At 39.8% G+C, this 19,170-nt stretch overlaps 4 protein-coding genes and 2 long non-coding RNA genes across 11 annotated transcripts in view; 3 read left to right on the top strand and 3 right to left on the bottom strand.

Annotated features, from left to right (window-relative positions):
* LOC104817602 (fasciclin-like arabinogalactan protein 8) overlaps positions 1-133 on the top strand; it is a 1,631-nt gene extending 1,498 nt beyond the window's left edge. Inside the window, exon 3 of the mRNA XM_019202940.1 lies at positions 120-133. Within this exon, the coding sequence (XP_019058485.1) occupies positions 120-133 (14 nt within the window). The remainder of the gene's footprint in view (positions 1-119) is intronic.
* Positions 134-1,762: 1,629 nt separating this feature from the next.
* Positions 1,763-8,421, top strand: LOC104817256 (myosin-11). 6 transcript variants are annotated; one of them, XR_772493.2, is made up of 16 exons: positions 1,763-2,161; positions 2,307-2,494; positions 2,594-2,697; positions 2,869-2,949; positions 3,162-3,265; positions 3,384-3,470; positions 3,623-3,825; positions 4,260-4,461; positions 4,549-4,599; positions 4,704-4,802; positions 4,910-4,969; positions 5,122-5,246; positions 5,509-6,721; positions 6,817-7,024; positions 7,115-7,193; positions 7,648-8,421. XR_772493.2 is itself a non-coding variant. In XM_010546360.2 (14 exons), the coding sequence occupies exons 1-13, from the start codon at positions 1,901-1,903 to the stop codon at positions 6,704-6,706; spliced, it is 2,763 nt and encodes a 920-aa protein (XP_010544662.1). In that variant the 5' UTR covers positions 1,763-1,900; the 3' UTR covers positions 6,707-6,721; positions 6,817-7,317. The 6 variants fall into 6 exon arrangements, 4 of the variants coding, with proteins under 4 accessions (XP_010544662.1, XP_010544664.1, XP_010544663.1 ...); XR_772492.2 differs by having other exon boundaries at positions 7,094-7,193; XM_010546360.2 differs by lacking the exon at positions 7,648-8,421 and having other exon boundaries at positions 6,817-7,317.
* Positions 8,422-9,004: 583 nt separating this feature from the next.
* Positions 9,005-9,966, bottom strand: LOC104817254. Its single transcript, XR_772490.1, has 2 exons — positions 9,877-9,966; positions 9,005-9,250 (listed from the first exon to the last, which is right to left on the bottom strand). It is a non-coding gene; the product is annotated as an uncharacterized LOC104817254 (long non-coding RNA).
* LOC104817255 lies at positions 9,259-10,395 on the top strand. The gene is made up of 2 exons (XR_772491.1): positions 9,259-9,787; positions 9,905-10,395. It is a non-coding gene; the product is annotated as an uncharacterized LOC104817255 (long non-coding RNA).
* Positions 10,396-11,262: 867 nt separating this feature from the next.
* LOC104817253 (4-hydroxy-tetrahydrodipicolinate synthase 2, chloroplastic) lies at positions 11,263-13,336 on the bottom strand. Its single transcript, XM_010546358.2, has 3 exons — positions 12,967-13,336; positions 12,356-12,439; positions 11,263-12,248 (listed from the first exon to the last, which is right to left on the bottom strand). The coding sequence occupies exons 1-3, from the start codon at positions 13,050-13,052 to the stop codon at positions 11,321-11,323; spliced, it is 1,098 nt and encodes a 365-aa protein (XP_010544660.1). The 5' UTR covers positions 13,053-13,336; the 3' UTR covers positions 11,263-11,320.
* A 748-nt stretch (positions 13,337-14,084) lies between these two features.
* On the bottom strand, positions 14,085-15,435 carry LOC104817252 (AT-hook motif nuclear-localized protein 22-like). Its single transcript, XM_010546357.2, has one exon. The coding sequence runs from the start codon at positions 15,218-15,220 to the stop codon at positions 14,375-14,377; it is 846 nt and encodes a 281-aa protein (XP_010544659.1). The 5' UTR covers positions 15,221-15,435; the 3' UTR covers positions 14,085-14,374.
* Positions 15,436-19,170: the final 3,735 nt, after the last annotated feature.

Genomic DNA, 19,170 nt, shown 5'->3' with positions numbered 1-19,170 from the left:
CGCGACGATCACCCCCGCCGCCGCAGCAGTGTCGGCGGTTATCTTCTCCTCCTGAAGCTTCACATCTACGTAATTACGAAGGCTGCCACTCTTTTCAGTTTATTTTTTTAAAATGTTAGGTTTGAGTTTGTGATTCTGTTGGTTGAGAGACTGAGGTTTAATATTTTAATTTATTATAAAGTATGATTGGTTTAGTGCTAATCTGATATGATTATTGATTAGTACTTGCTTGTTGGATACCATTGGATGATGCGACGTCGTATTAGTTTAATTCTCGAGAGAGGGTATTTATGGAATTTCGTGAGTTTGAAAAAGTCCAAGCGCATGGAACGTTGGACTCGTCCGCACAGCCCACGTGGAGATAGAAGACCGTAGGCCCCACTTCGGTTTGCAGCAAACAAAGCAAACAAAACCGATAAGCCGCTTTTATTTATACATTTATTAGCCAAGTAGTAGTAATTACTAAACATAATTAATTTTATTTTTGGGGGGAGACACGACTAATGGAGTGGTTGTAAAAGAATATTCCTCCAGATTTGGTAGGAGTCAGGACTAGACTTGGAGACCGGGAGGGTACACGCAAAACGGTGTCGTTCTATGTGCCATGGGTCTAAATAGTATAGAGCAGTGGCCCATTTATATATATTTATTGTGGGCCGACCAATCATACCAAACGGTCCAAACATTTTCACGAACCATCATTTGCATTTGCAAACATTTTCACGGACCATCATTTGCATTTGCACTCGGACCGACACTTCTTCTTTATAGTTTCTAAAGAGGCCTTATATAAAAATTACCCGTACTTTCATATTCTTACTTTAATACATATATTTCTTCATCTATAACCATATGACACATGTAATCCAAAATATAATATGATCACATTTTGATTTTATTGATTATAACGTTAAATTTATGGTGTTTTAACAAAAAAAAACGTTAAATTTATGGTGATCCCACTAATTCATTACGTTTATATCTTATATATCTTACTAATTATTTGATTAAAAATTATAAATTTAATATTATGAGTAATGAGATTAATATGTGACCACACTATATTTCGGATCAAATGGATCACATGGTCACAGTTGGAGAAAGGTATATATTGAAGTAAGAATAACAAAATAAGAGTATTTTTCATAATGTCCCGACTGAAGATTAATTGGTCTTTCTATAACACGATTTTACCAATAAAGCATGCCACTTTACAAATCTTCACACTCGGTTTATATAATTCTTTATGATGGTTTATGGCGTGTAACCAATGATATTCAAAATCATTCTAATTGTATCGTTTTCCGATAGGAAAAACGCGGTTTTAACGTTTTTGAATCCATGTCTGACTAATTTTTTTTTTAAAAAAGTTTGTGTAACCGATTATAACAATATGAAGATGTTCTTATCACCCGTAGAAAAAAAAATAATTTCACAATATATATAAGTGTCGTTAATTAGCTATTTGGAAAATATTTTCTTCTCTGAAATTTAACTTTTCAAGGATGTAATGCAACTCCGTTTCCAAAGAGACCATAAATGTGGTTGCACGATGAGCAGTTTCTCCATCCGAGAACTAAAACTCGAGCGTTTTCTTTGCAATAAAACGACACGCACTCCTATCGTCATTTAACAAACGGCAGAGAGTTCGCCCTTTTCCCATCTTTTTCTAAAGCCCACGTACTGTCTGACGTGGCGGAAGCAACAACCGAGAGACACGCGCCCACACGCGCGGAGGCATCAGTCTTCCCCAAGAAGCTACAACAGAACAGAGGCACAAACCTCGCCCTATTCTACTCGTCCGTCGCTTACATACATATTTCAAGGTTAGGGTTTCAAAATCCCCGCCATTTTCTCCTCTCTTATAGTTTCTCTCTTCCTCCCTACGGCTGAAGCTCTTATGGCGTCGATGGCGGTGGAAGTAGACGAAAAGAAAATCACTTCAGCGGCCACGAAACGGAGCCCGGACGCCAACGACGCTGTCTCGGGGAACAATAACCCCAATGACGCTTCTCCTCCTCAACCGAAAGTGTCGCTGAACCCCAAGGATTTCATCATCTCGGTCGCTTCGAACATCGCTTCTCAGCCATTACAGAACTACGAGCCCAATGTCTGGGGAGTCCTCACCGCGATTTCCAGCAACGCTCGCAAACGCCGGCAGGTTTCGCCCCCTTTTCTCTAAACCCTAATTCTCGATTTCGGTGTAGTATGTGTTATCTGGGATTTAATTATGGTTTCTGAAACCCCAGTATGCGTAAATGGGTTCTATTCTAGAGTTTGATTCGATGTCTGATCACGAATAATAGCAGGGCATAAATATACTTTTGACTTGTGATGAGCATTGCATTGGGCGGATGGTGGGTGACGCAAGTTTTAGGATCGAGTCAGGCTCAGTGAGTGCAAATCACTGTAGGATTTATCGTAAGAATGTAATGAGCAACGACCAGGCTGATTCATCGAGCTGTATGGTATCTGTCTTTCTGAAAGACACCAGGTTAGTGGACCTCTCTCCTGGTTAAGTTGTTTGCTTTCTATCTTCAAAGGACCCTAAGATTTAGGTTATGTTTGTGCTTTGCCTCCTTCTCTAATTCAGCACAAATGGCACCTATCTCAACTGGGAAAGGTTGAGAAAGAACAACTCTGGAGTTAGGATCCAGCACGGTGACATCATATCATTGGCTTCTCCTCCGGAACATGGTAATATAAGATTTTTACCCGGGGACTGTGAAATACCTATCTCAGCTTTTGTGAATGGCTTTCGATACTAAACAGTTTAAAAGTTTTTGTCTTGTAGTATCAGGCTTTCCCTTCTGCGTCCACCATTGCAAATGGACTACGGATTTAAAGCTTGTCTTCTTTACTGTACAGATATGGCGTTTGCATTTGTGTATCGGGAAGTGCTTGTATCTAATCCCATGCTGGAAAGCGTGAACAGAAAAAGAAAAACAGGTGTCATTATCAGTGAATTCATGTTTTTTTCCTGTCTTCTGTCTATTCTATCTTGTGTTGGATGTATAACTAGCTGATATTAGTGAGATGGTGGAACAACCACATCAAGCCTTTGTCATTTGACATGGAATGTTTGATGTCTTAGGATACTTTTTAAGCTTTTAATACCAGCATGGTGTTTTCTCACATTCATTTTCTCTGCTGCTGCGAAGAGGATTTTGCCTGTGAAAGCAAGAGGCCAAAGGGCATAGGAATCGGTGGTCCGGATGGTCCAATATCTCTTGATGATTTCAAGAGCCTCCAGCGGTCAAATACGGTATGCTTGTTCTCAGTTAGTTATTTACCGAGGCTTCGATTTATGAAGTGATTTGTATAACCTTTAGATTGAGGTTACGAACTCAACTCTCATATCCAAAAAACTGTGCTTCATGCAGGATCTGAGGAAGCAATTAGAAGTGCATGTGCTTACAATCGACACACTTCGTAGCGAGTCTCGTGCAATAGTTGAGCATCATGAGAACGTATGTCAAATTCCCATATGAAATTTGTTTATTGTGTCTTGATATTTTTTACTGCCAATTACAGATTCTATTGAAAACCATTGAATAATAAACCTGAAGTGGTTAGTAAATCATTTCGATATATTCATATGATATTTCTTTTTTCTTTTCAGGAAATAAAGGAAATCAAAGAAACAGTTGCAAAATCATTTCAGGATGAACTGAGTGAGCTGCGTAATCTGTTAGATGCTAAGCAGAAGGAGCTGGCCCAGGTCTGTAAATTATCAGCTGAACAAAAGCATTCCATGGATGACCTTGGTGAGAGACTTAGCGCTTCTATGCAATCTTTCAGTGAAGCAAATGAGATAATTAAAAGGTAAAGGAGACGGTTCTATCACTCTTGCGATAATTTTTATGGAAGTTTTCGCTGTGTGTTTCTATCCTCTGGAACTTAAATAAAATGAACTGTGCCAACAATTTGCCTCAGTTTCTTCGAAAGCCAAGATAGGGTATAGACCCCAATGGATAGTGATACTTATGAATTGATGCTGGGGATTGTGGTGCTGTAGACTAGAGCCTTTGAGCTGTTTCATTTGGTTTGTTTTCCTTCTGTGCTATAATTGTTTTATAATTTTCTCTGTTTGAGTTTGAGTAGTTTTTTAGCTCGGTGTGCATTAAGTGTCCTTATGACTTCTCGAGGATCATTTGCAATCAGTTGCTCTTTCGTCTTGAAGAAACCTTGTGACTGTATATTTAAATGCTTAAGCATCACAGATTATGAACCTTGAGAACAATTAATATATTTCTCAGTCAAAAGGCTGCTATCATTGAACTCAAGACACAATTAGATGATGAGCGAGATCAAAGAAGAGAAGAACGTGAAAATGCTGCTGCTGAAGTAAAGGCTGTGATTCATAAATGCCAAACCGAGGCTCAAGAGGAATTGAAGCGATTTTCTGATGCCGCTGTCAGACGAGAAAGGGAACAACAAGAAGTGATCAACAAATTAAAGGTATGAGAAGAGTAAGCTATCTATGAATCACTCCGTTCAATTGTTATGGGCTTTTGAAGCATGAAAGTCTGATCGCCGTAATTTCAGGAATCAGAGAGAGAAAGGTCTTTGCAAGTGGAAACTGTGATGTCAAAATTGGTATATTTTAATGCTTTGATCTGTAAAGTTACTTAATCTCTTCGCAATACAAATCCCTTTTAACTTGTTAATTTTGTGTAAAATATCTTGTTGGTGTTTCACAGGAAGATACTAGACAGAAGTTGGTTTTCACTGACAACAGAGTTCGTCAGCTAGAAGCTCAGGTCTCTGAAGAGCAGCTGGCTTCTGCAAATGCAAGAAAAGTACCAAACCTGGACGCAAATGCTTTTTTATTATACATGTTTCTCTCTTTTATTTCCTTCTTTATTAAAGGTTTCATTGTTTCATGAAATTTTTTTAATTGGAGCAGAGAGTGGAAGAACTTGAACTTGAAATGAAAAGACTGCAAAAGGTGCTGGAGAGTGAAAAGGTAAGAAGGGAAATTCTTTTGTTTTCTTATAAACTGCGGCTTGAACATTATCTTCTCAAGAGATCAGGCTCATGTAGTGAGCAAAACTTTCTGGGTTGTATTTTCTTCAGTCAAGTCTACTTTTAATCTGAGGTTGTCTTTGTTAATGGTAGCAGGCAGCCCGAGAAGAAGCATGGGCAAAAGTGTCTGCCTTAGAACTGGAGATAAGTGCTGCTATGCGAGACCTCGATGTTGAAAGACAAAGGTTACGAGGTGCAAGGGAAAGAATTATGCTCCGGTAAGAATATTGTAACTGTATATAATTCATTGGTTAGCCTGCTTTTTTGTTCAAACATCTTAAACGATGTAAAGGTCAATGAATGCTATCTCAAGTAACTATGGTCTTTTGTTCTTCTAAGCAATTCTTTTTTGCTGTCTCAATTGCCATCTGGCAGTTGTTTCCTGTTGAATGTTGTCTTACATCTATCCAGATGCATTGTAATACAAGTTTGATAGGTCCAAGTTAGTCTGTTAGTGTTAACATGAAAATGTTCATGCAGTGAAACTCAATTGCGGGCATTTTATTCTACGACCGCGGAGATATCAATTCTGTTTGCAAAGCAGCAGGAACAGCTCAAAGCCATGCAGAGAACTTTGGAAGATGAGGAGAATTGTGATAATACGTCTGTTGATATCGATCTCAATCCAGTAACTAGAAATGCCAACACAGCTGGTACTGAGGAAAATGAAAGAGCAACTTGGCATGCCAATGGTGCTGCAAAAGCAAGCTCCTCCACTTCAGGGCAGAGATTTAACAGAAACGAAACAGTGGATACTTCTACTGAAGACGCAGGTGCTACTGAGAAGCATGACTGTGAAATCATGAGCCAGGAAGGACAGAATACTCAAGAAGCAGAATACACAAGCACTGAGCGCATTGCCAAGGGTGGGTTTGGCTCAGATATTGAAGGTGTTGGTACCGCCCCGATTTTGGATTCAGACGTTGTGGGAACCGAACAAGTTAATGAAACTCAGAGTCCAGGAAATGATTACGAGAGAAATGTTAACCTGAGCAAGTCAAACATTTTGTCTGGTGATGCAGTGCAGATGGATTATGAAACTCAGGCACATGAAAGTGGTCAGCACGATCATCCTGTTCCTCTGTTACCATTGAGGAGTCGAGCAGATGATCAAATGGATATGGAAGACACGGAGGGGGTAGGTACTATAAGAACAGTCGATCTTTTAGCTTCTGAAGTTGCTGGAAGCTGGGCTTGTAGCACAACTCCTTCTGTACATGGAGAGAATGAAACCCAAAGAAGTAGAGAGGATGGGGAGAGTCAGACTCAAAGGGTAAAGGAAGTGGCTATACTACATGATTCTGCAGGTCTGGTTGCTGAAAGTCAAAGTAAACCTTCTTCTTCTGAGGTTGTGGCTGTTGTCGGAAGGAAGGATAATGGTCGTAGAGCTCTGAGCGAGATGATAGGGATTGTTGCTCCGGATCTGAAAGACCAGTTTGTCCACACTGGAAATGATCAAGGGAAGGGAGAATGTGATTCTGTTTCAGACTCCGATACCAAGAGCTGTTCTGATTCTGATGATGATGGTGACGCTGATGATCGAGGGAAGGAAAAACACGGTTCTGTCTCGGATACAGACAACAACGAGGCATTGCAGTCCTCTGATTCCGAGACGGAAGGAAGTGATGGAGTTGTGAGAGAGGTTGATACAATGGATGAAGACGATGGAGCCACTTAGCAACATTCTCTTTAGGTAGTCCTCCTTGCTTGGTAACATATCCGTGAACTTGCTCGTTCCAAGTTTAGTATAGTTTTGTCCTGATCATTTCATTTCATTTCTATATTCAGACTTGCAGGTGAGACTTGAGCTGTGCAAGGGCGGTGGCAGAGATACCCTAGTTCCTTGCTAGTAAACATTGTTTGATGATTCATGGCTCGCTCGCCTGTTTTTCCATTGGAAGTCAATGTGTTAATCTGGCTCAGGACATATACCGAGATGGGTATAGTAAGAGATACTGTGAAGGGGATAAGGCAGATTATCAAAATCATGAACATGGTAAGAAAGGAACAAGAAATGTAACTGTTTATTTATATATATTAAAATTAATGGAGGAGGGTGGTGGAGATTGTGATTTGGACCACTTAGGGTTTTGATGCTGAGAGGAGCGTGGAACAATCATGCATCATTGAAGCGGTGAGAAACTCAGAGATCCACTACCAAGCTGGTAAATATTTTTATTACTCTTGACCATCCTATGTTTCCTTTGTAATAGTCATGGTAATTTTTCTGTGAGATTGGGTTGAAACATAAAAGATCAAGAAATGGCCAATGCTCCACTGTGGTAGATAGAGAGAGATAATAGTGTGCTCAAAGGGGGTGGGCTATATTATATGATAGACAATAGGTATAAAATTATAACGTTTTTGAATACTTTTTTTTTTTCCTGTTTTAGAGGCAAGAATTTGATTTCGGGGTTGACTAGCTGCTAGGATAGGATCCCTCCCCTCCTCTCTGTGGTCTGGCTGTATCAACGCCAGAAATGAGTAGAGTTTTCTTAGTGGTCCTAGTCCTTTGCCTCATCAATTTTTGGGGGGATGGGGGAATATGATGTTTATATTTTTTTTATTTCCTCAACAACATCATCGCATGATAAGATCTATAGTGGATTCCTTGTACAGGGAGTGGAGAGTGATGAAAGAATCGGATCTTTTATATTCAAGTTCAGCCATGGATCTTATTGGAATTCCTACCGGGTTTTTTTTTTGTGGGAGGGGGGGTGTTTTTCTATGTGACGGGCTTTTGGAAATAAAAGGGATAATATATACATATATGTGTGTGTGTATACTAAAGAATGGAGTTATGAGGGAGAAATGGGGTAGGAATTGGCGTATGTGAAAGGGGGAAACATGTGAGGAGGGGTTTGAACAAATCAGCCCACAATTTCTAATATCATCATTACTAAGGATGAAGAGAGAGAGAGAGGTATGATGATTGAAGAAGAAAGAAGAAGAAGAAGAAGATGCCAAATCGGTGTTTCATTTTCCGAATAAATGAGGATTGGCTTTTGGTACTCAATTGCACTCCAATCAGTCACAACTCCTTCAAACAAAAAATCAATAGCAATAATCTCTATGAGGAATGTCACCCTCCACTCCCCTTTTTCACTTGGTTCATGATTCTAATCACGTGCCAGCCCACGTGCCATCGCCCACCTTTATTCTTTCTTTTGTTTGTTTTTATTTTTATGAAATCCGGCTGTTATCAGCCTTGGAGGGAAATTTCCCACACACTAACCCCAGTTTTCGGCCTAACCTTGGAAAAAGGGAATGTGAGATAAGACCATCTTGAACGCTGGGCTCTTTGTTTCTTCTTACCAAGTCCGAGGTTCACACGGTCTCCTTCTGAAAATGGAAACCCGACTACTACCTTTCTTCCGTGTAGCCATTGGACTTGGGACTCGCATGTATCAGGACGATATTTGAAGGCCGTCTTTACTGGAAACGATATTGGTTGTCGAGTAAGAATTCATATGTCGTCCAAAAAAAATGAATGTTTATTTAGTTCCTTAGCGAGGACTTATGTAGGTGTATGACGAAACGGTATTTTAGAAAATGGGGTAAATTAATAATTATGCATCTTAACGGAATGATTAAGCATGATTAGTGATGTGAGGTGACATAATAATAGAGTGGAGGAATTTGGATTTACACTGTCTTGAGATTAGAGGCTCTCGTACGTAATCTCTTTCCAATTTAAAGGCAAACACGGGATTAGACTAAACAAAAGAAAAAAAGGACAGAGATAATGAGAAACCGGATTATACAAAACACAGACCAAAAAAAAAAGGACAAGACTTTGATGAAAAGTTACAAAAAAAGACATACATGCAAGAATGTCTGGTTATGGGAACTCGAGGTTTTGAGATGCTCTAAGCCTCTAAACCGAACGCAGAGTCTAAACCCCTTTCTTTTGACTTGTTAGGCCCCGAGAGTAATCATGCTTTGACCTTTTTGGTCAGTCAAATAAATCTGCCAGTTATCTCCTTAATCGCCCACCAAATCTCCCATCTTTTATGAAACATAAGTAATTACTACATTTAGATAAGTTGTACTCGACCGAACCAAAAACATATAATAACAACAAGTACAAATCTGAAACAAATTGTCATTGATACTTCACGGAAGTTGCCGTGTGTAAAACCCTCACTGTCTCTGGAGCTTTTTGGGGAAAGTAACCGAGTTCCTCACAGGTTCGCCTTTAGGAAATCTAGATGGATCTCTTCTGAAAATGGAACAGTATTTAATCAGTTAAGAACAAAGATTATACGTACGTGTGTGTGTGTATATATATATATATAGAGAGAGAGGTAGTTTTGTTCTTCTTCTTCTTCTCCATCTTCTTCTTCTGCCCTGGCCCTTTGTAATCATGAGTCTCCTTTTGCCATCATTACCTTCAAAAGCCTCTCTCTCTCTCTCCCTCTCTCTCTCTCTCTCTCTCTCTCTCTCTCTCTCAAAATGAAAAAATGCAGACAGAGACACTACAGCTCCATCTATATAACGCATCTAAATCTATTCCTCCTCGAAACCCAACTCAACCCTTTTCCTCTTCTTGTTCATCATCTTATTATTTCTGATCCAATTTATTACACAACTGAATCTCACTCGAGTTCTTCAAATCTGCAGCTCAAGAAACAGACAAAAAGATTATCATGTGTCGGTGCCCTTCAGAACCATTCCCGGAGTCCCCCATAAAACCCGTTTCGTGCCATAAACAGAAGATCAAGACACGCAACCACCTTCGCATCCCCAGCCTCCGCAGGTCCGATATTCATCATTAACTTATTCCACATATTTTACGTATATGCATATATGCATGTATATATAGAGATACGAGATTCTGAATCACACGTGTTGTACTGTTCGTTTGACGGCGCAGGAGGAGAAGGGTTTGGCTTGAAAACAAGAGAGAAAAGATGGAGATCATGATCAACAACTGGAGGATTTACATGGAGAATCAGAGCATCATACGTGAAAACGAGAGGCTGAGGAAGAAAGCCCTTCTTCTTCACCAAGAAAACCAAGCTCTCCTCTCTCTTCTTCAGACCAAACTCCCCCCTTCTTCCTCATCCGCTTGATCTCGTCCATAGACAATCCTCTGTTCCAAATCTCTTTCTATCTTGTTTCAGATATCACTTTCCTCAGTCACTCTCTCTCTCTCTCTCTCTCTCTCGGGTGTTAAATAAGGTTTGGGCTCTGGAGATCAGAAACTTTTGGCTTTCGGGGTTCTTTTATCTAAGTGGGTTTACATGCAGGAGTTTTAGTGATTGGGTATACAGCTAATTGATGTTCTTTCATTACTGGTTTCGTGTAATCTCTACCAATATAATGGTGTATTAAATTAATGGGTATTTATAGTTTTTTTTTTCATTTGCACGTTCCTTTTTATTATTCCTGATATTCGTATTCTTTCCCCATATATACGACGGGCTATATATGAACAAGAGACTTAATATTTTCTTATAACTTTATACATAAAAAAAGTCTACGTACTCAAAAATTAATAGTTTTTAATTTGGTTATAAAAAAAAAAAGATGTCATGCAACGACACGGTTTCACGTAGACTTTCTCATCTCTTAATTGCTTGCTGTTGAAAGAAAACTTCGTTCATTTACTATGGTAGTAACATTTCATCCCATACTCAAATATATGACTCGAATTTAGAATTTCATGACGTATATATGTATATGATCTTTGAAATAATATGGTTAATAAACATAATCATTTGATTACGAACCTTTGTAGATCTGTCGATTTTATAGTAGACATACTTTAACAAAATTTTGTCACAAACACTAGGCTATGTACCATATTTTAAAATAAAATTGGACATACTTTTTCCATATGTTTTTTTTTATATACATTTGTCTTGCAAGCTAAGCTTACTAATATATAGATTCAAATGAGTTAATTAAAATTAAAAAAAAAAACATACTGCAAATCGTTTTTATATAATCCTGATAAATCTTCATTTAACAATATATATTCACGAGCGGACCGTTTCGAGATGGCTGAGTTTTGTCTCTACTCCACTCTCCCCTTTGTCTGATTCCGCCAACAGTCCCCCCACAGACATCATGACGTTTTTTTTAAATGACAATAACCAAACATGCATGCCACTGCATATCCAAATACGTACCTATCATTAAGATGTAATGATTCAATATAGAATGTATTTGAGAACCGATATATATATGTGTATATATATATGCCCAACCCAACCCAACCCATAAACAGAGCGTAAAACAGATTCATCATCTCCTTTTTTTTTCAGACAACAAGGAAAACACAGAGCTAATAACGACCGATTAGGATGAAATCATCGTCGTCGAGAACCTGAACATCTCTCTCCCCGACGAAATGCTCTCGTCCAATGTCCTCGACCAGCTTCACAAACTCGAGCCTTTTGGCCAGAGGCAGTGGCACGTATGGTAATCTGAAAACCGGCCTGGCAACTCCTAGCTGAGCCAGAGCCGTGTTGAGGCCAATCGGGTTCGGCTCATAGAAAAGCCACTCCATCAAAGGCAAGAGCTTTGAATTCAATGACGGGTTTCTGCCTTCAAACATTAACTTCCTCATGAGACTGGGGACCAAGTTGCTGGTAACTGATATAACTCCAGTTGCTCCATGATCCCACCTCGAATCATGGCACTGATCATCGTTTCCACTCCACACGACGATCCCGTTTTCTGTGTACTCTTCAACTCGATCGTGCCCTACACACTCCTTAATGCCAGCCAAATTTGGATTTTGCGAAACTTTGAAAATCACCCGTGGGGGTATATCCTGTCCAGTTCGACCCGGCACGTTGTATATGATCGTTGGTCCCATGTGAAGAACTGTTTGGAAGTGCGAGATCATGCCTTCTATCGATGTTTTGCCATAATAAGGGTTTATATGCAAAGCAGCATGCATCCCCACAGCGAATCCCTGCTCAGTGGCATGGATGGCTTCCCGCGTCGAGTTGCTTCCAGTGTTCCCGATGACCTTAACACTCCCACCAAAACAGTTGACGGTATGGCCTATGAGCATGATATGTTCATCCCAGCTCATCAATTGGCCTTCACCAGTTGTACCACCGACTATAACACCCTCGACCCCATTTTCGATCTGCATGTTTACCAAGTCATCATATGCTTCGAGGTCAAACCTTCCATCAGGAAGATATGGTGTCTTAATGGCTGTGATCAACCGAAGAGATTTGATGTCATCTGTGTTCGTCCTGCAAGCATAAGCAAAAGTCACTTAAGCAAGAAAGTGACTGATCAAATATTCAGAGCCACATTATATTCGGTCAGGCATGCTTGATGCATGATCACACCAACCCACCTGTTCTTAACCTCAAGACTGCGCATTGGCAGATGAAAATTGGGAACAACGGCTGCTTTCGGGGAGATCCATTTTGAATTCATTCTGCATGACAAACAGAAAACAGAAAATGCTCACAAGATGGGCAGAACAAGACAGTTCCAACACAAAGACACGAATGGAGATGTTGTCCAAGAATCCATTTGAAACCTCAGCCATTCAAAGACATGAATTGAGATGTTCTCAATCAAGCTGAGTACAGCCATTAGCAAGAGGAACGAAGACAACCGTGCTGGTGCTACAAGTATTTTACTATTGAGTTTTAGATATCTTCCCTTCAAGGCCTCAATACTCCAAATCTCATACAGAATTGCTCTCCCTAAAGAGTTGCCTAATCGAAAAAAATGGTATATGGAGCCACAAACAGTCGACCAGTTCATGTCAGAATCACCTTCACTTACAGAACTTTTCTTTGTGTTCCACAAAGACATAGCCTTTCCGTTGCATCTACAGAACTATCATTTGGGTTTCTTCCATTCTCGGACACATAATGATTGCAGAAAACGATCGAAAAAACGGAGACGAACGCAACAAGAAAATCCAGACATCGATATAAGAAGACGTAAAAGAACCTCTTGTATCCATCGAATCGATGTGGACAGGGAAGCTGGAGAGTAGAGTCCATGTAGCACAAGCCATAGCTCTTCAAAGCCGCCATATTTCAACACAAAGAAAAACAGAATACGATTCCGGAATCCACCTCCGATCAAAATTTACGCCAATTCTTCAAATACCAACGCGTATCCGAGAGGTAGAGATAAGAATCAGCCGGCGAATGCGATGACAGCGTCAATTAGCGGCGGTAGTTGTACGAAGGGCGGAGATCATCCGGTGGTTCTCGGGTATGATGACGTCATGCTCCGACAAATTTATGGGTAAGACAGAAAGCAGAGCGGCGGCAGATAACAGGATGGCGGTCGGAGAAACACTGATATGACGACGACAAAAAAAAAAACCCCTTTAGGGTTTTTCCCCATCGCCGATATCATGCCACGTGGACCATACGGATATGCCACGTAGACACCAATTATTCTTTTTCTTTTGTCGATCCAGTAGATGACCGTGGTGGTGGAGGGTTTTTTGCGGGATCAATCTAAGATCTAACGGCTGAAATTTGCTATATCTGTAGGAACCAATGGTCATTTTGTTGGGCTTTTTAAATCTTATTGGGCTTTGAGCCCAATGAATCATTAATGGATTTTTCATTGATGGGCCTTTTTGGGAAAGTTGTGGACAAAAATGACCCTTTGTATGGAAGGCCTAAAAGATAGAATAAGCTCAATATTAGGAGGCCTTTATCTTTTAATAAATAACTATCACTGTTCTCTATAAGCATAGGAGATTCCGGTTATGTAAAATATGCATAGGAGATTCCGGTTATGTAAAATATAATCATATTTAAACCGGGTTTGATTATAAGTTATTCGAACGATAACAGATATGTATGATTCGGTGCAAGTTATTTCGTGTAAACACATATAGCCGTGAATATACAAGAGCTCAACAACAACAGCCTATGCTAAGATATTGGATGACTGATAACAACATATAATTTAGTGAAATAAAAACTACACAAAATATGTCATATAGATTCCATTCGGAAACCGTATATTATATATAGAAACTACTATATATTAGCGGTCTTGTGTGTGTCCATATATATACACATATATATATATGAGCTTCTTCGTCCTCGAGCTAACAATCATCACCGACACATGAAAATTGAATCCGAAATCAACAGTTTATAATCAGACAGTCCAACGGAAAACACAAATCCTCGTACGTGGAACCCGAAATCAAAATGTTGCTACTCGATTCACACGCTTCTTGGCAGCGAAGAATCTACACATATCATCTAATTTAGAATAAAATATAACCTAAAGAAATCTTTTTGAGAAGAAGAAGAAGAAGAATGTAATGTAATGTAACAGAAAACTGTATATAACCTTCGAGATTATATAATTACTGGTTCGATGATCAGAAAGGTGGTCGAGGCGTCACCCAGTAAGCTTCAGCCGGTAACTGGGCCGAGTTCGTAAGACTCGGATTCAACCCTTGTATAAACAACGGGTCTTGCATCAACTGCTGCTGCGTTTGCGTCCCATCCGCCCCCGAACGCAGCGTCGGGTTTCCATCCACCGCAGCTTCTGACTGCTCCTCAACAGGTAAACGCTCGTACGACGCGTTTCCAAACGAAGCCGCCATAATAACAACCGGACCAGACGCCGTGAGCGGTCCCCCACCCCCCCCGCCGATGACCTGACCTTGACCACCGGCTAAGTAAATTGTTAGCCCCGACGCGGCGGGTGGGGCCGGAGGCGGGAGAAAGGAGCCAGAGAGGGAGACAATATCGAAGCGGCCGTGCAAGTTGACGACGGAGCCGCCGGAGGGTTGGTCGATGGTGACGTTGGTGACGGCGCCGTTACCGCTTAAAACGCACACACCGAGTTGGCGACGGCGGGCGAAGACGGTGATGCTCTCCATGACGTCGCAGCCGTTGGCGATCTCCATGACGTGGGATTTCAGCGCGTTTGCGCTGTCTCGCGTTATGATGACAGGAGGTTTCGGTTTGTTCTTGGATCCTGACGGCCTGCCACGTGGCCTCTTCGTGACCTGCTCTCCTCCGCCGGCGACGGATACGGAGGCGGCCTGTCCTTTCTCGGCGGAGATGATGGGATCGTCGTGGTCGGGCTTGACACGGCGGAGGTGTTGGTCGTCGTCACGGTGATTTGAAAGCGTGTGCCGAGACTGGTGGTGTGGATGGTGAAGATGAAGGTCTGGAGACATGAAAGGAGGAGGAAGAGAGCGTGATATTGGATCCATTTCTTCTTCTTCTTAGCTGAAATAAAACCGAGAACCCTACTCTCCTCTTCTCTTGCGTTCAAAAGGAGCTTGAAATATTGCAGGATTACACAGGTCAAGAGCTCCGAATCAATTCAGAATCGCTGAAGGATTTTGGAAAAGAAAGAAAACCCATGAATACACGGATGCATATACATATATACACGCACATATATGAACAAATATGAACAAGAGATGGTGTAATTAGTAGAAGAAATAATTGAGAGAAGGTCCGGGAATGGGGTTAGGGTTAGGGCGGGAGAGAGAGATGGTTGATGGCTTCTGTTCGGGTAATGCGCATGGGCGGTGTGGTCCCCACTGACTCGTATGGGTCCCACCGATCACATTTTTTTTCGTTTTAATCATCTTTCCATACAAATATTCAAATACTCCCTCCATTTCAAAATATTTATAATTTTAGGTTATTTTTCATATTTCAAAATATTTATCATTCTATATTTTTAAGACATTTTTTTACAATAGTTTCCAATTTTATTCCTATTAAATTCTAATAAATTATTAATGATAATATTATTTTTATTATTAAATAAAGGTGTATGTGACTTTTTCTCGGTATATATGATTGTGAATTTGTGAGTAAACTATCAAAGCAATTCAATTCAGTGTGGTAATAAAGCTACAAAATACTAGATAACTGTAGGCGTATATTCAAAGTGTCCGAATCTGATATTCTCAAACTAAAGAAAAAAGACCACCCGATATATAAAACTAACTATTCATATCGGACATGGTATGATGTACGGTCTTAATCATTTTCGTGGCTTATTATATAGTTTTCAATTAAAAGTACAATTTTATAAATATAAAGAAAAGGTATTAATCTAACTAAGCAGCAGTGGTAATTTTCATGAATTATATATAGCATGTACAGGCGCAATGGCAAAGCTAGATGTGTATATTTGTTAGACGAACATAAAAAAAGACATAGAGCCCGAGAAAATATAAGCAATTGCAGTTCGGATTTTCTTCTGTTACTCCACAACCCAGTAACAAAACAAGCATCAACAAGGTAAGACCATTTCAACATAAGGCATGAAATGTTAGCAGGCCTAAGCACAGACAGGATGGATAGTAGTGATTACAAAAATTTTCATTTCAACTAAGCTCAGATTTCAGAAGAGGCATATGAGAGCAAGGTGCAACCACAAAAGCAGACCGGTTACATCAAAATAAAGAATGAAACCCTCACTACCTGAACCAGATGAAAATCCTCGGACTGAAAGCATCTGGGAACTGGAAGGCAGAGACGGAAGCTTATAGTTAGAGATCAAATATCTGTATAGGCTCACAGTTACATGTATGAACATCAAATACACGGAGAAAGAGACACATGCAGAGAAAATTGCGGAGCTCGTACCAAGTGAATTCATTTGCAAGTAGTGGTCCTCCCACCCTGTTACTTAATTTTGTTGTCATTGTGGAAAAACCACTGAAAATGCTAGGCACTGACACCTATATAAAACAAGTCACGACGTCAAGACCTAAAATGATGATCCAGGGAGTCGAAATGATTCGTTTACATAAACGGAGATCAAGTCCATTCTGGAGAAGACTGTCGCTAAATCACGGAAGGATTGGTCACAGAAGCTAGACGATGCGATATGGGCTTACCGAACGGCTTTCAAAACGCCGATTGGTATGACTCCATTCTAATTAGTCTATGGAAAAGCATGTCATCTACCAGTTGAGCTCGAGCACAAAGCGTATTGGGCAATCAAGGCGCTTAACTATGATATGAAAACCGCTGCAGCGAAACGCGAGCTCCAGCTTCACCATCTTGAGGAGATTAGGCTTGACGCATATGAGAACGCGAAAATCTACAAGGAGAGAACGAAGAAATGGCACGATCGACACATTATTCAGCGATCATTCCACTCAGGTGATCTTGTCCTTCTCTTTAACTCTCGTTTGCGATTGTTTCCAGGGAAGCTGAAGTCTAAGTGGTCCGGCCCATTCAAGATCCATCGAGTTTTCGTCCATGGAGCGGTGGAACTATATGACAGCAAGGGTAGCACATTCAAGGTAAATGCACAGCGTCTGAAGCTGTATAACCCGGCTGATCCTGTAGGAGAGAGAGGCATTCTTCCTCTCACGTTGCCACCACCTGCCTGATCTCACATATGGTCTAGCTAATGACCATAAAGAAACGATTCTCGGGAGGCAACCCGAGGTCTTTGTTAGTCCTAGGTTTTTCTTTTTGGATTTTTTTTTCTTTTGGACTTTAGATCTTTGCATTAGATGTGAGATTTTGGATTAGGGAACCTACACGGTGTTTTCCCTCGTGCATAGGACTGCATGGCATGATTTGCAAGTCATTCAAAGTGAAAAGCAGCGAAAACTTGAAGTTCCAAAAGTTGAAACCGACCGATTCCATATGGAACCAGATCGGTTCCACTCTCTGAGATGATAGACCGGTTTGAATGCGAGGTAAGTGTGGATTTTGGAACCGACCGGTTCCATTTCGGCTTTTATACCCACAGTCACGACAACTTCTCATCTCGCCGCTCTCTCTCCCTCTTACGATCTCTCTCACCCAAATCCCGGTTTTCCTACACTTCACGCACAAAATCCCTAAGGTATGTGCATTCCTATCACTCTTTTGTGCTCCACTACGAGTTTTGGGTAGATTTGGGTGAACCCTAGGCGGATATTTCGAATTTATTTTCGCTTTCTAGGTACTTATGGGAGATTTCACTTTGTTCGGGAAGTTTCAGTGCGTATTGCGCGTGGATCTTGCTTGTTTTAGGCTAGATTTATGTTACCCATGCGTCCTTAAGGATGATTTTCAGCCTATTAAGTCGGATTTTGGCAGGTTGGTGTTGGATTTGTCGCGTTTTTGCGTTTCAGGAAATGGAACCGGACCGGTTCCATATGGAACCGACCGGTTCCAATTGCGGCGTTTCGGATATATATATATATATTACAATATATAGAGAAAATCACATATAAATACTTTAATTTTTATAAAATATCTCAAATAAATATCTAAATTATAAAATTTAAATATAAATATCTGATTTTTTTCACAAGTCTTAAATAAATATATAGACTTTTAAAAAAATTTAAATAAATCCAAAGTTTAAGCTTTTATCAAATAAAAATAATTAAAATTGTTAACGAATTTTAGATTTATTTGAAATTTTTTTAAAAATTTAGATATTTCTATACATTTTTTAAAAAAATCAGAAATTTAAATGTTATTTTCCCTGGTTTATATAGGCGGATATATCATGCACACTCTCGGGTACAAAGCCACCATTATATACATATATATATATATATATATATGAGTGTGTGTGTGGACAGAGATTAATTAATGAGGCGCATGAAAGTTTGTGACAATTTATTAGGGGTTGAAAGGAAAAGACGGAGTTATTTCTGTTAGCTGGACAGTGACGGGAACAACTACGAGTTTCAAGTTTCAACCACTAGGCACCTGCAGTTACTCTTCCACCTTCCCTTAGATGTCGTCTGTCACGTTCTTCAAAATTTTAGAATTTTTTTTTAAAAATGGTATAATATCTCTTAATTTTGACAGCGTTATAAATTTAGCCTTAACCTATGTTTGTTTGTTTGTTTTTAATGTTAAATTTACCTTGAATTTAGTTCAATTCTAATATAGCAAATAATAGTTAGAAACAATACTTAATTGAACATGTATTATTATATATAAACTCTTCATTTCCTACGCGTGTATATATATAAATATACACATAAGTGTCTTAATCTGATACGAAAATGATGTATTAAGTGTATATATGAATGATGTGTTACTATTATACAATATTGGCAACGGTCGCATTAATTTTCGACCAACCTAGAAAAATGATTTTAGCCCATGATTAGCCGGGATATATAATATAGTCAATAATGATACAAGGGAACATATATATTCACATATTGGGGGGGGG

The sequence above is a fragment of the Tarenaya hassleriana genome, unplaced genomic scaffold (assembly GCF_000463585.1).
Source record: "Tarenaya hassleriana unplaced genomic scaffold, ASM46358v1 Cleome27, whole genome shotgun sequence".
NCBI lineage: Eukaryota > Viridiplantae > Streptophyta > Magnoliopsida > Brassicales > Cleomaceae > Tarenaya > Tarenaya hassleriana.
The sequence above is the reverse complement of the archived record's forward strand: the minus strand, read 5'-3'. Positions and strand labels throughout refer to the sequence as shown.

What these genes read in the sequence shown, in the direction of transcription:
- LOC104817256 (XM_010546360.2), top strand. Translation starts at nt 1,901, where the DNA reads ATGGCGTCGATGGCGGTGGAAGTAGACGAAAAGAAAATCACTTCAGCG. An exon ending in TAGTTGAGCATCATGAGAAC is followed by an intron (nt 3,471 to 3,622) that starts GTATGTCAAATT and finishes TTTTCTTTTCAG; the next exon opens with GAAATAAAGGAAATCAAAGA. An exon ending in AAGTGATCAACAAATTAAAG is followed by an intron (nt 4,462 to 4,548) that starts GTATGAGAAGAG and finishes CCGTAATTTCAG; the next exon opens with GAATCAGAGAGAGAAAGGTC.
- LOC104817253 (XM_010546358.2), bottom strand. Translation starts at nt 13,052, where the DNA reads ATGGCGGCTTTGAAGAGCTATGGCTTGTGCTACATGGACTCTACTCTC. An exon ending in CGATTCGATGGATACAAGAG is followed by an intron (nt 12,440 to 12,966) that starts GTTCTTTTACGT and finishes TTTGTCATGCAG; the next exon opens with AATGAATTCAAAATGGATCT. An exon ending in AGTCTTGAGGTTAAGAACAG is followed by an intron (nt 12,249 to 12,355) that starts GTGGGTTGGTGT and finishes TTATGCTTGCAG; the next exon opens with GACGAACACAGATGACATCA.
- LOC104817252 (XM_010546357.2), bottom strand. Translation starts at nt 15,220, where the DNA reads ATGGATCCAATATCACGCTCTCTTCCTCCTCCTTTCATGTCTCCAGAC.